The sequence below is a fragment of the Loxodonta africana genome, chromosome 16 (genome assembly GCF_030014295.1).
Source record: "Loxodonta africana isolate mLoxAfr1 chromosome 16, mLoxAfr1.hap2, whole genome shotgun sequence".
NCBI classification, from domain to species: Eukaryota; Metazoa; Chordata; class Mammalia; order Proboscidea; family Elephantidae; genus Loxodonta; species Loxodonta africana.
In genome coordinates, this window is record NC_087357.1 from 42,131,228 (window position 1) to 42,144,960 (window position 13,733).

The following is a 13,733-nucleotide window of genomic DNA, read 5'->3' on the forward strand; positions in this document are numbered from 1 at the left end:
CCCTGTACCTCCCAAAACCAACACTGAACTTGGTGTCAAGTAGGCATTATCAAATATGGTCACTGAATGTCACCCCAGCACTTCCAGTGTGTAGGCTGACCACCACCCATCTGTCAGTTCTTTGTACTGTTGTGGCTTACATGTTGTTATGATGCTGGATGCTATGCCACCAGTATTTCAAATACCAGCAGGGTCACCCATGGTGAACATGTTTCAGTGGGTCTTCCAGACTAAAGCAAACTAGGAAGAAAGGCCTAGTGATCTACTTCTGAAAATTAGCCAACAAAAACCGTATGGATCACAACAGAATAGTTTCTGGTATACTGCTGAAGATAACCCCCCTAGGTTGAAAGGTACTCAAAGTACACAGTGGCCACAACAATGAACTTGAGCATACCAACATATGTGAAGTTAGCACAGGAGCAGGCAATGCTTCGTTCTGTTGTACGTAGGGTCGCCACGAATTGGAGCCAATTCATCAGGAACTAACGACAACAAATACAGGATGAAAGCCCAACCCTGAGTACAAAGGACTTTTGGGGGGAGCAGGGGTGGCTAGGGAGAAACAGCCTACCGTTCTGGGTGATAAGGTGAACATCTGGGTAAAGCAGAACATCTAAGAATTCTCAGAGGGAAGGAAGACAAGGAATGTAGACTGGAGCAGCAATAATAATGGGAGCAGCAGTAAATGACAAGGGTCAGGATAAAAACAGTGTCTCCTAAACTTTGATGGCTTGTGGCATTAAGCTAGAACTTGTGAGACCCTTCCCTTTTGTGGTCTTCAGGAGCACTGATTGTTGCGGGGAGAGTGAGGATGTCATATGTGATGTTCCAGCCTTATAGTTAGTGAAGGGCCGGCCATAAGTGACTGTAGATTTGTTATTTTCAACCTTATTATATCTCCAAGGTTGGAAGCCTAAGAAATACATTTTGAGAGTCCAGCATATAGATAATAACCCACTTTTTTTACAGATGAAGAAATAGGCCCAGAGAAGTTAAACAACTTGTTCAAAGGCATATAGCTAGTAAACAGCAAAGCAAGGGTTTAATCTCAGTTATGACCCTTAAACAAGTGAGGGCTTTCTATGGGTCCACAGAGCCTTGCCATTGGCTCATCCATGGTAATGTGCACAAGTAATGTTTTTAAACAAGAAGCCCATATCTATCACTTTACTCCCTGGATGTGCACCCATTCCTGGGGTCTGGGATATCAAAGTGAAAAACAGAAAGTCTCCACAAAGAACAAAGTTATTTTATTAAATCTAAATGTGTAAGCAAGTATATATAGCCTACTACAATCAGACACATAAGTAAATATAGTATCTGCAAAATTATTGGCTGGTTAACACCATGTTTAAAATAAATTTTTACCACCTTTTATTTGAAAAAACATAATAATTCTCTACATGCTATTTCAAACTCCACATATTAAGAATATTTTAACTACATTTAAATTTTCTAATATTTTAAATAGTCATAGATACTTTTTTCATACAAAGGATAGAAAACAAACAAAAAAAAGCCCAAACCCATTGCTGTCGAGAGTCGGTTCTAAATCATGGTGACGTCACGTGTACGGAGTAGAAGAACACTCTATAGTGTTTTCAATGGCTGTGACCTTTAGGAAGCAGATTGCTAGGCCTGTCTTCCAAGGCCAGTGGTATCACTGGGGGGTGCAGGGGGGGAGTATGAACTGCACCAGGTGACACTGTCAAAGGGGGTGACACCAAAATGACTGTGTATAAAAATATTCTGTGGTTATAACAACAAAAACATTTTTCATAAGCCCAGCTTATGTGTATCAATATACCTACAAGGCTAAAACTCTATGCTAGTCTACTTTTTGACCTTCTAATGCACTCTGGTCAGAGCTTTCATATTATTACCCAATTACAATGACACTTAAAATCACGTCGTTTTGTCTGCACACGCTACGAGCACACACTGTTGTTTTCGTTGCTGCTGGTGTTTATATAGTTACTGATTTTGTCAAATTTTCTGGAGTTTTAGCTACAATATTGTGGTAATTAGTATTTGTGAACTTATATCAAGAACTTTTTTGAGAAGTAGTAATTAAAGGAAAAGAGTGATATACAGGAATTACAATTTACAAGTAACAGTACAAAAAACATTACTAAGGATTCTTTATGGTCTGGTACAGAAGGAGGTCCATGGAGGGGGTGGGGTGAGACCATGAGTTACTGCACTAGGTGTCACCAACCCTAGTGACACCACTGTCTGAGGCACCTATAGGTGAATTTGAACCTCCAACCTTTTGGTTAGTGGTCAAGTGCTTAACCATTTGCCCCACCCAAGTTCTCCTTAAAGATATGAAACAGGCCTATAATTTGTCTTTATAGAAAATTCAAGAAAAGATTATTAGGTTTATCAATTCATGGTCTAGTCCCATTGATAAAAACAAGAAAAATCAGAGTAAAATTAGAGTTATTCTGAAAAGATAGCTTGCTTTTGTTCTTACTCTTCTAATTTTGAGTAGTCTGACCAACTATGTGATCTGTAATTCAGTGGAGAATAACAACAGCCATTTTAAGTAATATTTTTAATTGAATATCTACAAAAATGATTTTACTAGTTTCCGTTGTCTCTCTTCCTCTATGAGGGAAAAACATCCCAAGTGAGATCTGCTAGCGATGCTCCTGCTGAACAAAAGGCACATGCTTCATCAGCTAATTTGCTAAGCCAAGGCATAGCATCAAGCTTTTAATCTTCCTTCAAAACCTTTTGAACAAGAGGTTATGTTAGACCTAGCAGGATATAAGATCGAATACTTATTTTCTTAGGTCTTTTCAAGTACACATTGCGGAATTCTACTTTGAAGTCATGGAACCAAACCCGTTGCCATCAAGTCAATTCTGACTCATAGCAACCCTGTAGGCCAGAGTAGAACTGCCCTAATAGGGTTTCTAAGGCTGTGATCTTTACAGAAGCAGCCTGCCGCATCTTTCTCCCTCAGAGCAGCTGAGTGAGCACTTCCAGCATTGCTTCTGTCTGTTGAAACATCTCAGTTGGTATTCCATCAATGCTTCGAGTCTTGTTTTTCGTCAATGCCCTCAGTGCAGCTTGGACTTCTTCTTTCAGTGCCATCAGCTTTTGATCATATACTACCTCCTGAAATGTTTGAACAGAGACCAATTCTTTTTGGTACAGTGACTCTGTATTCCTTCCATCTTCTTTTGATGCTTCCTGCATCCTTCAAAATTTTGCCCATATAATACTTCAAAATTGCAACTCGAGGCTTGAATTTTTCTTCAGTTCTTTTAGCTTGAAAAATGCCGAGCATGTTCTTCCCTTTTGGTTTTCTAACCCCCAAGGTCTTTGTACATTTCATTATAATACTTTACTTTGTCTTCTCAGCAGCCCTTTGAAATCTTCTGTCATCTCTTTTACTTCATCATTTCTTCCCATCACTTTAGCTACTCTGTTCAAGAGCAAGTTTCAGAGTCTCTTCTGACATCCATTTCTGTCTTTTTTTTTTTTTTTTTCTTTTTAATTACCTTTGGCTTTCTTCATGTATCATGTCCTTGATATCATCCCACAGCTTGTCTGGTCTTCAGTCATTAGTATTCAGTCTGTCAAATCTGTTCTTGAGATGGTCTCTAAATTCAGGTGAGACATACTCAGGGTCATATTTTGGCTCTCATGGACTTGTTCTAATTTTCTTCAGCTTCAATTTAAACTTGCAAATGAGTAATTGATGGTCTGTTCGCAGTCCACCCCTGGCCTTATTCTAACTGAGCTTCTCCATCATCTCTTTCCACAGATGTAGTCGATTTGATTCCTGTGTTTTCCATCTAGTGAGGTCCACGTGTATAGTTACTACTTATATTATTGAAAAAAAAAGATATTTCCAGGGAATAGATCATTGGTCTTGCAAAATTCTATCATGCGATCTCCCGTATCGTTTGTCGTATTTTCCCACTACCAGCCCTCCTTCTTTCTTTCCAACGTTCACATTCCAGTCATCAGTAATTATCAATACATCTTGATTACATGTTTAATTAGTTTGAGACTGTAGAAGTTGGTAAAAATCTTCAATTTCTTCATCTTTGCATCAGTGGTTGGTGTGTTAATTTGAATAATAACTGTATTAACTGGTCTTCCTTGTAGGCATATGGATATTATCCTATCACTGACAGTGTTATATTTCAGTATAGATCTTGAAATGTTCTTTTGACTATGAATGTGACTCTGTTCCTCTTCAATTTGTCATTCCCAGCATAGTAGACCATATGATTGTCTGATTCACAATGGCCAGTACCAGTCCATTTCAGCTTAGTAATACCTACAATATCAATTTTCAAGTGTTCCATTTCATTTTTGATAGCTTCCAATTTTCCTTGATTCATACTTCATACATTCCATGTTCCAGTTATTAATGGATATTCGCAGCTGTTTCTTCTCATTTTAAGTCGTGCCACTTCAGCAGATGAAGGTCCAAAACGCGTTACTCCATCCATGTCATTAAAGTTAAGTCTGCTTTGAGGAGGCAGCTCTTCCCTGGTCATAGCTTGAATGCCTTGCAACCTGAGAGGCTCTTCTTCTGGCACTATATCAGACACAAGGTTTTCATTGACCAATTTTTTCAGAAGTAAACTGCCAGGTCCTTCTTCCTAGTCTGTCTTAGTCTAGAAGCTCCCCTGAAACCTGTCCACCATGGGTGAGCCTGCTAGTACTTAAAATACTGATTATATAGCTTCCAGCAAGAAATTTGGAAGACAGCTGCCTGGCCAAATGACTGGAAGAGATCCATATTCATGCTCATTCCAAAGAAAGATTATCCAACAGAATGCAGAAATTACCAAACAATATAATTAATATCACATGCAGGTAAAATTATGCTGAAGATAATACAAGAATGGTTGCAGCAGTATACCGCCAGGGAGCTGCCAGAAATTCAAACAGATTCAGAAGAGGACCTGGAACTAGGGATATCATTGCTGATGTCAGATGGATCTTGGCTGAAAGCAGAGAATACCAGAAAGATGTTTACCTGTGCTTTATTGACTATGCAAAGGAGTTCAACTGTGTGGATCATAACAAATTATGGATAGCATTGCGAAGAAATGGGAATTCCGGAACACTTAATTGTGTTCATGGTGAACCTGTACATAGATCAGAGGCAGTCATTCAAACAGAACAAAAGGATACTGTGTGGTTTAAAATTAGGAAAGGTGTGCTTTACGGTTGTATTCTTTCACCATACTTATCCAATCTGTATGTGAGCAAATAATCCGAGAAGCTGGACTGTATGATGAAGAACTCTGCATTAGGATTGGAAGAAAACTCATTAACAACCTGTGATATGCATATAACACAACCTTGTTGAAAAGGACTTGAAGCACTTACTGATGAAGATCAAAGACTACAGTCTTCAGTATGGATTACACTTCAACGTAAAGAAAACAAAAATCCTTACAAGTGGACCAATAAGCAACATCATTATAAATGGAGAAAAGATTGAAGTTGTCCAGGATTTCATTTTACTTGGATCCACAATCAACACCCGTAGAAGCAGCAGCAGTCAAAAAATCAAAGGACGTATTGCATTCAGCAAATCTGCTGCAAAAGCAAAGGTGTCACTTTGAGGACTAAGGTGAACCTGACCCAAGCCATTGTATTTTCAATCACTTCATATGCATGGAAAGCTGGACAATGAATAAGGAAGACTGAAGAATTGATGCCTTTGAATTATGGCGTTGGCGAAGGATATTGAATATGCCACGGACTACCAGAAGAACAAACAAATCTGTCTTGGGAGAAGTACAGCCAAAATGCTTCTTAGAAGCGAGGATGGCGAGACTTCGTCTCATGTACTTTGAACATGTTACCAGGAGGGGCCAGTCCCTGGGGAAGGATATCATGCTTAATAAAGAGTCAATGAAAAAGAGGGAGACCCTCAAGGAGATTTATTGACACAGTGGCTGCAACAATGGGCTCAAACAGCAATGACTGTGAAGATGATGCAGGACCTGACGGTGTTTCATTCTGTTGTACAGAAAGTCGCTGTGAGCCGGAACTGACTCCATGGCACCTAGAAACAACACAACACCTCTATCTGATTCCAAAATATTTTCGCCACCTCACAAGAAAACCCTGTATTCATTAAGCAGTTTCCCTTACTCAACCGCCCCCACTGTCCCTGGCAACCACTAATTTACTTTTTGCCTCTGTGAATTCATCTATTCTGAATATTTCATATAAATGAAATAAACAATATGTGACCTTTTGTGTCTGGCTTCTTTCACTTTGTATGATGTTTTTGAGGTTCATCCACATTGTAGCATGTATCAAGACTTCATTCTTTTTTTTTTTAAATGGTTGCTGTACATTGGATCACTTTTATATGGCCTTTCTACCATAATCTTGTAACTCCCTCCCAAGTGATTGGGTGAGACTATACAAATAAGGTAATTGTGGCCCTCAAGGGGGATTGGTCAGTTTTGTCATCCTGCTAGGCTTAAAACGAGCCATTCTAGAGGCAGGAAAGGATTTCACTACCACCAAGGAAGAAAAGGCAAGAGCGGAGCGCATTCTTTGGACCCAAGATCCCTTCTCTGAGAAATTATTGGAACCAAAAGACCGAGAGAGAGAGCTGTAACACTGAAGACAGTGCAAAGTGGTGGCAGAGAAACAGCGCAGGAGACAGCAGCAGGAGATGGAGCAGTGGGCCTCCAGTGCCTTCAGGCAGGAAACTTGCTGGCAGAGTAGGGTGCCTTGGGCACTTGGTAGAGCTAGAGCTGAGGGCCTTCAGGCTGAGGCTTACTATTGGAGTGGAGTGCCTCGGGGCACTTATCAACAGAGCTAAAAGAGCTTTGTAACACTTGCCCAAGCAGGGCAGAGGCCAGGGCAAGGGTCTGAGGGCCAGGGAGAGACTTGCTTTCAGCACAGCTGAGATGTCCTAATGGAAGAACTGTGTCCTGAGTATTCTTGAACCTGAATTGTAACCTGTTACTTCCCTAATAAACCCCGTAACCATATTGTCTGTGAGTTCTGTGTGGCCACTGCGATGAATTACCTAACCCAGTAGTGAAGTAGAGTGCTGTGGGAGGGATGGTTGGTGTTAGAACTGGTAAAAATGGTGGAGAGAGGAGGCATGTCTGACCTCCGCCTGCTAGGAATCAGCCTTGGGCTGTTGATCTTGATTTTCCTTCCCTCTTGTGAAGTTAGAGGTCAGACTTCGCCCCCAAATCATTTTTACAATGGTTGAATAACATTCCATTGTATGTAAATACCATAATTTGTTTATCCATTCATCTACTGATGAATATTTGGGTTGTTTCCATCTTCTGGCTATTGTGAATAGTATTGCTATGCACATGTGTGTACAAGTATTTGAGTAGTTTTTAGTTCTTTTGGATATATACTTAGAAGTGGAATTGCTGCATCACTTTTTATGGTAATTTTGTTTAACTTTTTGAAGAAATGCTAGATTGTTTTCCACAGTGGCTGAACCATTTTACATTCTCATTAGCAATGTACAAATGTTCAAATTTCTCCATGTTCTTGCCAACACTTGTTATTTCCTATTTTTCTGATAGTAGCCATCCTCGTTGGGATTTTTGATTTGCATTTCCCTAACGACTAATGGGAGCCAGTGGTTATGAGCTCAGCTGCTAACCAAAAAGTTCAGCAGTTCTAATGCACCAGCCGCTCCTTGGAAATCCTATGGGGCAGCTCCACTCTGTTGTATAGGGTTGCTGAGTCGGAATTGACTCCGCACAACAGGTTTTTTAATGACTAATGATGTTGAGCACCTTCTCATGTATTTGGTGGTCATTTGTATCTCTTCTCTGGTGAAATTCCTTTGCCCATTTTTAAAATTGGATTGTTTTTGTTGAGTTGTAAGAGTTCCTTATATATTCTGGGTACTCTTATAAAGTATATGATTTGCAAATATTTTCTTCCATTCTGTAGGTTGTCTGTCACTTAATGACTTTGATGCACAAGTTTTTAATTCCGATGTTCAGTTCATCTACTTTTCGTTAGTTTTGGCTCTTACTTAGGTCATTGATCTATTTTGAATTAACTTTTGTATATCATATAGATACCCACTTGTGCCAGCACCATTTGTTGGATATACTACCACACCCCGAGCCCCCACTGGAGATTGTTTCAGCACCCTTTTAAAAGATCAGTTGGCCTCTAGAAGGACCTGGAGGTCACGGTCCGCAGATCTTCTGTTAGCCCAAGACAGGAACCGTTCCCAAAGCTAATTCCTCAGACAGGGATTGGACTGGACTGGTGGCATAGTGGTTAACTGGTATGGCTGCGAACCAAAGGTTCGGCAGTTCAAATCTGCCAGGCGCTCCTTGGGGACTCTACGGGGCAGTTCTACTCTGTCCTATAGGGTCGCTATGAGTCGGAATTGACTCGACAGCACTGGGTTTGGTTTTGTTTTTATGGGATAGAAAATGGTACTGGTGAAGAGTGAGCTTCTTAGATCAAGTAGACACATGAGACTATGTGGGCAGCTCCCATCTGGAGGGGAGATGAGAGGGCAGAGGGGATCAGAAGCTAGCTGAATGGACACGAAAATAGAAAGTAGAGGAAAGTGCTGTCTCAATAGGGGGAGAGCAACTAGGAGTATATAGCAAGGTGTATATAAATTTTTGTATGAGACCAACTTGATTTGTAAACTTTCACTTAAAGCACAATAAAAATTTAAAAAAAGATCAGTTGGCCACAGATGTATGAGTTTATTTCTGGACTCCCAGTTCCATTTCCTTGGTCTATATGTCTATCCTTATGCCAGTACCACAATGATTTAATTACTGTAGATTTTTAGTAATGGGGCAGTGGTGGTTCAGTGGTAAAATTCTTGCCTTCTATGCAGGAGAACCCGGTTTGACTTCTGGCCAATACATCTCATGCACAGACACCTTGTATGTGGCCGAACAGGTTTCAGTAAAGCTTCCATACCAAGACAGACTAGGAAGAAAGGCCTGGTGGTCTATTTCCTAAAATCAACCAGTGAAAACCCTATGGATCACAATGGTCCAGTCTCATTGTGCATGGGGCTGCCATGAGTTGGGGGCCAACTTGACAGCAGTTGACAAGCTTTGTAGTAAATTTTGAAATTGGGAAGTGAATCCTCAACTTTGTATTTTCAAATTTGCTTTGGTTAATCCAAACAAACAAACAAACCTGTTGCCAACTCATAGCTATAGGACAGAGTAGAACTACCCCATAGTGTTTCCAGGGAGCAGCTGGTAGATTTGAACCTTTTGGTTAGGAGTCGAGCTCTTAAGCACTCAGGGCCCCTTAAAATCCATATGAATTTGAGGATCAACTTTTCCATTTTTGCAAAAAAGGCTCTTAGAATTTTGATAGGGATTGCACAGACCTTAGAATGTTCTGGTCTTTTCTGAGCATGCATGTGGCTTTCTAAATTCCCTGGTATATCTGGGCACTTTTGAATGCCATAGTTTCCCTAAGGAACTATCTCTTCAGGGTCCCCCCCTAGGCTTTTGGGGCTCTAGTGTTTGCCTCAAATTTAAGTTTGCCTCAGTTTGCTCTAGTGTTTTCAAGAAGGAATGCTCCCTGCTTTTCCACCCTGAGTGAGCTCTAAATTAGGCAAAACAAAGGCAAGTGTGCCTTGCATCAGTCCTTTAGGTCACCCCCCCCAGACCAGACAAACCCAATTCTTTAATTAGGTATGTTCTGCTTCCTCTGGAACCACAGACCAAGGTCCCACACTAGGATGTAGGCTACTGTTGTCCATACTGGCAATGAGCTGGGGAGCGGGGTGAAGCAAGGGAAAGAAAAATATAGCAGAACTTTCCTACCATTTTTAGGAATGGTTCAACATTCACTTGGTTCTTGTAAACCTTTGGTCATTTTCAAGTTCTCAGAAAGTTGATCTTGACAGTTTTTGTTTGATGTTTCCATGTTTCTGTGGAGGGATGGGCCCTTGGAGCTATCTACTCCATTTTCCACTGATAATCACTCTTGGTTATTATTATTTTATTGCGCTCTAAGTGAAAGTTTACAAATCACGTCAGTCTCTCATACAGAAATTTATACCCACCTTGCTATGCACTCCTAGCTGCTCTCCCCCTAATGAGGCAGCACACTTCTCCTCTCCACTATATTCTCCATGTTCATTCAACCAGCTCCTCTCCCCCTCTGCCTTCTCATCTTGCCTCCAGACAGGAGCTGCCCACATAGTCTCATGTGTCTACTTAAGCCAAGAAGCTCACTCCTCACCAGTATCATTTTCTGTCTTATAGTCCAGTTCTTGGTTATTTTTTGAGTGCTATTAAAAAAAAAAAAAATTTTTTTTTTTTTTTTAATATTGTATGTGAACATTTGTAGAGCTAATTTAAGGCTCCGATATTAAATTCCTCATTAAAGGATTTATTTTTCCTTCTGTCCCCAAGCAGTTAAACTAGTTTCATAAGCACTCCCAAATTTCCGTAATACACTCAGGGAATGAGATGATTTGAAACTAGACTTACAGACCCTGTGGGGGCTGGACTATTTTTCATTCTTATTATGCCTACATATAGCCTTTTGGAGTCCAGCTGAAAGCCTAGGACTTTTACCAGGGCCCTTCCTCCTTGATGATACCTGTGTACAAATTTACTTTAGAAATTTTAATGCATTTTGCTTAATGCTATAAATGTACCCATTGCCAGATAAGAAGTATGGAGCAAGCAAGTTAATGTATAAACCAAATTTATTAATCACGGATTTATTGAGGGTGGTTTATTTTATTAGATATTATTCATAGCATAGAAGGCATTGGTGGTTCAGTAATAGAATTCTCACCTTCCATGTGGGAGACCCAGGTTCGATTCCCGGCCAATGTACTTCAAGCACAGCTGCCATCCGTCAGTGAAGACTTGAGTGCCGCTGTGATGCTGAACAGGTTTCAGTGGAATTTCTAGACTAAGATGGACTAGGAAGAATGGCCTAGCGATCTACTTCCAAAAATCAGCCAGTGAAAACCCTAAAGATCACAACAGTTCAATACCCAGCCCATCAAGAAAATGGCACAGGACTGGGGCACTGTTTCATTCCTTCGTGCATGGGGTAGCCTTGAGTTAGTGGCCAACTCGACAGCAGCTAACAACAACATCCATAGCTTCTGTTGACATCTGATTTTGCAGAGAAATTATATCTGTTATTTTTATTAAAATGGTTAACACTTCTGCAAGGATAATTTAGATCCTCAAAGTGGCACATTTTCTAATTTTCCTGTAGGGTTTGGCTTTCTTAACTATCAAAGTCAAGTCTCTAAATTTATAGTTAAACTCAATGTGGGCACAAAATTTATTCTTCCCTCATATTCCTTTTAAGTACTGTGGTTTTTCATGCTTAAACATCTCAACCTCCAGAAATTTGGCTGTCAGATCAAAAATGTCAGGGCCCTTGTAGGGTTAAGATTTCAATAGAGAAAAATATGTACATACATATTTTATTATATACAAACAACAACAAAAATTTTATCAGGTAAATAAAAGAATATAAATTATAGTCATAATTATTAGTTTCAAAAAGCCTTTAAATAATTATGACCTTCTCCAAAAGATATAGGCCTTACAGTGGGGCCACGCAGCCATTAATCAGAATTCTAGGGAGTACTCCCACAACAGCAATCTATATTCTGGAAAAGTTAACTTTATGTGAACTCCGTTGGAGTAATGGCTTAGGCCTCATAAAAGGATGAAAGGCTTTCATATCTAGGGGGAAACAAACTAAAAATGTAAGGGAAGAATATTTCCAGGATATGTTTATTGTTGACAGTGATGTTAGAGCTAACCACTGAAAAGATTTTTAGGTAAAATTCTGGCTGTTTTACAATAAGAACACATACATTCTTGTAGCTTTACAAATGGTTTGGTGACAACATGGGAGAAAGTGGGCTGACAAGAAGTCAGAATAGGAAAGTCAGTCTAGCAAAGGAAGCAAGCATATACAGACATAATTCAATCATAACAAGGAAAGAAAGGAGATGGTCTTTCCAAGGCCAAGTGTTGGAGATATTTACCTATATAAGTTCAAGTTTAGAAGAAGAGTACAGCTTAGCTTCTGTATATTTGCTATTTAACAATACCCAAGAAAAATATTTTTTTCATTTGTTATGAAAGGGCTATTTTATATCAAAAGCTAGAAATGCATATTCATTCAATGCAAATCCAAAATGAAACCCAACGTAATACACAGTGAACTACAGAGATAACAGAAAAATGGGTAGATATATTAATTTCAACTAAATTTACAGTATTGCCTCGATAACTTCTATTCTTAATATATACACAAGGCGCAAGTTCTGGGGTTACAGGTTTCATCTTTCATTTTTCTTAAAAATAAAATTCCCAATTTTCAGGTTAACTAAAGATTTATCTGGGCTCGTAGAGGCAGTCTGCTCTTTGTAAGAGAGTGCTCTGTAGTTTCTTCCACTTTAGACCGCTCCACTGGGTTAATGCCTCTGTTTTCTTTGTCTCTTCCATGTGGTTTTTTATGCTGTGGATTTAAGGGGAGAAATTAAGTCACTATAAAGTAACACTTGATACACATTAGCTATAGCCTATTTTCAAAGTTCTCAGGGTTATAAGCAAGAAGTTTAAGTGTGGAAAACAAGAAAAAGCTCGACAAAGAGTTGAGCCAACAATTTGTTTGACAAGTAGAAGTGAATGCCTTCTTCATTTAACACAAATGAAAGGAGTTGGGTGAAAGAAATATTAATTTTCTGCATTCTTTTCAAGGCATAATTACAGATTTTACTCTAGGCCAGTGGTTTTCAACAGGAAGTGAGTGTACCCTCCAGGCAATATCTGGAGATATTTTTGGTTGCCACAACTAAGAGGTGTTACTGGCTTCTAGCGGTAGACACCAGGGATCCTGCTAAACATCATATAATGCATAGGGTAGTCCCCCACAACAAAGAATTATCTGGCTCAAAATGTCAATAGTACCACTGTTGAGAAACTCCATTCTAGGGAAAAAAAAGATTATCATGAAAAAAGGCAATTCTATTTTAAGGAGAGACTCTGGTATTTGGGCTACCCTTAAGGTAACTTTTGTTTATGCTTATTTCATACATCTCATTTGGAAGCTTTATTTCATTGGAATCCTCCTATTTGCTCATAGAGAGCTTTGTGAGACTGGTGACATTAATGTCCTATGTAAGGAAATCTTTACTTCGCAGAAACTGTCCAGGCTCATGTCCACAAAATAGAAGAACAGATGCTGTGCAGATTATAGTGCAATGCTTCCACCAGTGTTAGAAAGGGAGTAGAGCCCAGGACTTAGCTGCATAGGATCAGGGCAGGCAGAGAGCTCAGGGAACATGAGGCAATAATTAAAAGGGAAGAGCCTCAGACAGGACAAATCACTAGTATAACATGAGAGCCCTTTGGTCTCTAAATATTTTAAGTCCCCAGCCTTTAAAGTCTGATTAGGGGCAGAGATAGGCTTTAACTTCCATGTCAAATGTGCAGGGAAGAAAGAAGTGACACCTCTCAGTATCCATTCTCAATATATAGGAGACAAAAGGGAGATAAATGTAATAGCTAAAGATTACCAGATGAAGGTAGACATTTAAGTCAAATTTTGCTTTTGTTTATCTGATAGAAAACCCTTTATCAATATCAAGATTTTTTATAAATAATTTAAATTGGAAAAGTTATCAAGTTACCCCAAAGGAATGAATTTTCTTTGTTGTTCCACCAGATTGTTTAACTAAGAAATGGGTTTTATATTAAAAA

General features: G+C 39.4%; 1 protein-coding gene across 1 annotated transcript in view; it reads right to left on the bottom strand.

Moving 5' to 3' along the window:
* Nucleotides 1-10,277: 10,277 nt before the first annotated feature.
* KIF11 (kinesin family member 11) overlaps nt 10,278-13,733 on the bottom strand; it is a 52,660-nt gene continuing 49,204 nt past the window's right edge. Inside the window, exon 22 of the mRNA XM_003409233.4 lies at nt 10,278-12,489. Within this exon, the coding sequence (XP_003409281.1) occupies nt 12,358-12,489 (132 nt within the window). The 3' untranslated portion in view covers nt 10,278-12,357. The remainder of the gene's footprint in view (nt 12,490-13,733) is intronic.